The sequence below is a fragment of the Bison bison genome, unplaced genomic scaffold (assembly GCF_000754665.1).
Source record: "Bison bison bison isolate TAMUID 2011002044 unplaced genomic scaffold, Bison_UMD1.0 scf7180017851975, whole genome shotgun sequence".
Taxonomy (NCBI): domain Eukaryota; kingdom Metazoa; phylum Chordata; class Mammalia; order Artiodactyla; family Bovidae; genus Bison; species Bison bison.
In genome coordinates, this window is record NW_011482548.1 from 51,893 (window position 1) to 54,687 (window position 2,795).

The 2,795-nt window shown below is 41.5% G+C and overlaps 1 protein-coding gene across 1 annotated transcript in view; it reads right to left on the reverse strand.

The window, feature by feature from the left end:
- Positions 1-1,977: 1,977 nt before the first annotated feature.
- LOC104997509 (beta-defensin 15-like) overlaps positions 1,978-2,795 on the reverse strand; it is a 2,858-nt gene continuing 2,040 nt past the window's right edge. The window contains exon 2 of the mRNA XM_010852316.1: positions 1,978-2,132. Within this exon, the coding sequence (XP_010850618.1) occupies positions 1,978-2,132 (155 nt within the window). The remainder of the gene's footprint in view (positions 2,133-2,795) is intronic.

The window sequence follows — 2,795 nt, forward strand, 5'->3', positions numbered from 1 at the left end:
GAGGTTTGGCTGAATCCCTTCACTGTTCATTTGAAACTATCACAGCATTGTTAATCAGCTATGAGTGCTAAGTTGCTTCAGTCATGTCTGACTCTTTGCAACCCTATGGACCGTAGCCAGTCAGGCTTCTCTGTCCATGGGAATACCGGAGTGGGTTGCCATGCCCTCCTCCAGGGGATCTTCCTGACCCAGGGATCCAACCTGGGTCTCCTACATTGCAGGCAGATTCTTTACCACTGAGCCACCAGAGAAGCTCTTTTACTGGAGTGGGTTGCCATGCCGTCCTCCAATCAGCTATATTGCAGTACAAAATAAAAAGTTAAATAAAACATAAATAAAAAGGAGTTGCTTCCAGGGAACCCAAAAATACCAGGGAAGACAAAAACAAGGATGTCAGAGGAAGCTGAAGCTTCTGATACCTACAGCTGCAATAAAGAGTAAACTCAGCCCAACTCCCAGTCAGATTAACATAAAACCTCACACAAGTTCTCATCAGTTCAGTTCAGTTCTGAGATAAATGTCCTAGGGTACAACTGCTGCATCCTTTGGGTGCCAAAAGTGGACGTTTTTAAAGAGCATACCAAACTTTTTTCCAGAATGCCTGCACCATTCCACATTGCTATCAACAACATAAGAGTGATCTAGCTTGTCCACATTCTAGCCAGGATTGTCTAGAAATAGTGGTCACCATTTTTTTTTTTTTTTGGCCATTCTGGTAAGAGTATATTAATGCTTCATTGTGAGTTTAATTTGCAACTCTCTAAATGTTAGTGATATTTAACATCTGTAGTAAAATATCTGTCACATGTTTATTTTCTAATTGGGTTGCTTTTTGTTTTTACTAATGAGTTTTGAGAGTCCCTGATATATTCTTGACATTAGTTATTTGTTTGGATATATGGTTTTCAGACACTTATCCCCAATCCACGGATCATCTTTTCAAACTCTTAACAGGATATTTTGCAGAGCAAATTTTGTGAGATCACATGTATTTTCTTTTTATGGATCTTTGTTTTTTAGCAAGTCTAAGAACTTTTTGTGTAGCCCTACCTGCTGAAGATGTTCCTGTGTTGTTTACAGTCATGTGTGACTCCACAGTTGTCTCGAAACAGAAAGATGTCATTAAAAGGGACATTGGTTCCGATAGGATTAAGCACATTGACCTTGAGGAATTAAAAGGGAGGTAAGGCAAGATTTCTGACCCAGCAGGGAACCCAGGTTGGATCTTAAGCCTAGGGAACATGACAGGGAGTCCTTACCTGTCATGAGTCCTTAGCTCTCCTATTACCTAGTTCAGGTAAGGACTGAACTAGGTAACATTAGAGTCTAGAGTCAGAAGGTGATCTGGCGGTTAGCCAGTGCCTAGGAAAATAGTAGAAAGTCATTGTGGGACCAGAATCCTCGTCACTGGAGCTACTAGCAATTATAGAGATATTGACAATCTCTGTGCCCAGCAGCAAATTTGATTCCAGACTTACAGATAAGAAACAAGTCCATAGGAACTGTCTCCAATTACAATTAAAGGCAAGGAGTCAAGATGATAAATTTAGACAGGTGTGTAACACAGGATAGTCCTTGATAAATTGATTGTCTATCCATATATCATTAATAATCCATCTAGATATGTGTTCATTTCTCTGACTACCCATAATCTATCTGTCATCTATCTATCTCAGTAGGTTGGTAGAGGTTGATGATGGCCTGAGAGCGAACTAGAGGTTTGTTGATTACAATAACTTCTAGTCCCCTTTTAGAAAGAAATATCAGGTGGCTTAGGGACAAGCCCCTTATCAAAAAACTACAGAAAATTAAGCCAAGAGTCGGGAACCATCAAGGTTAGCTACTCATATTCCCCTTCTAAGTGAAGCACTTGACAAAGGGATCAAAGACAGTCATTTATTTTTATTAAAGTGTCTTCTTACTGGAAGCCAGAATAAAAGCAAGATGGAGCTGGGTCATCCGTGTTGCTCTGGGATCTTAACTGCCTTCCTTATTTATCCCACATGGTTGGAGTGCCACACAGCATTTCAGAGACTTCTGGCAGAGACCTATAAGTTCTTCATTTATCTGACAAGACTCGATGCACTTCCCTTTAAGCTTGTAGCACTTCTCATCAAAAAATCCACTCCTGGCTACACAAGGAAGAAAGAGCCACCTGGATTAATTCTTCTCTCATAGATGCCTACTTACCAGGTACAGTCATTTAATCAACCAATGAGGATTTCTTTATGAGTTGTTAAAGTGCCTCATCTCAGTGAGATGGCAGTGGGCGAGTGTTTCCCATTTGACTTTCCTGTCATTTTGTCACACAGGATGAAAGCCCAGGAAGGACAGATCTGTCTTCCAGCATGTTGGATTATGTTGGGTTGGGGGGGTGGGGGGAACTTTGGGAAACAGAAGCTAATGTTCTTTATCAAAATCTGTTGGGACATCATCAACTTGTTCTTATGAACACCTGTGTTGGTAAGCTTCCCCAACACACTCTCGAAGTGCTATTTGGTGAGGGTGGAGCAAGAACTGAGGCTGGGGAGATGTCCCAGGACTGCAGTGAAAAGAAGTAAATGCATAGAAAGCAAAACGTTTACTGTAGTGGATAGAAGTTGAGAGATTGCTTTAAGAGGCTCAGTCTCATTTTCTCACCACATTCCATCAAAAGTGTTCAAGACCAGGAAGGTGGACTCTGTTGGGAGTGGTTCTCCCAGACTTTCCTTCTGCTGCTCTGCACTGGAGGCCAGTTCTGGCCTTAGTACTTGATGAAGAGCAATCACCGGAGTAGCCAGTTTCAACTTAAAGAC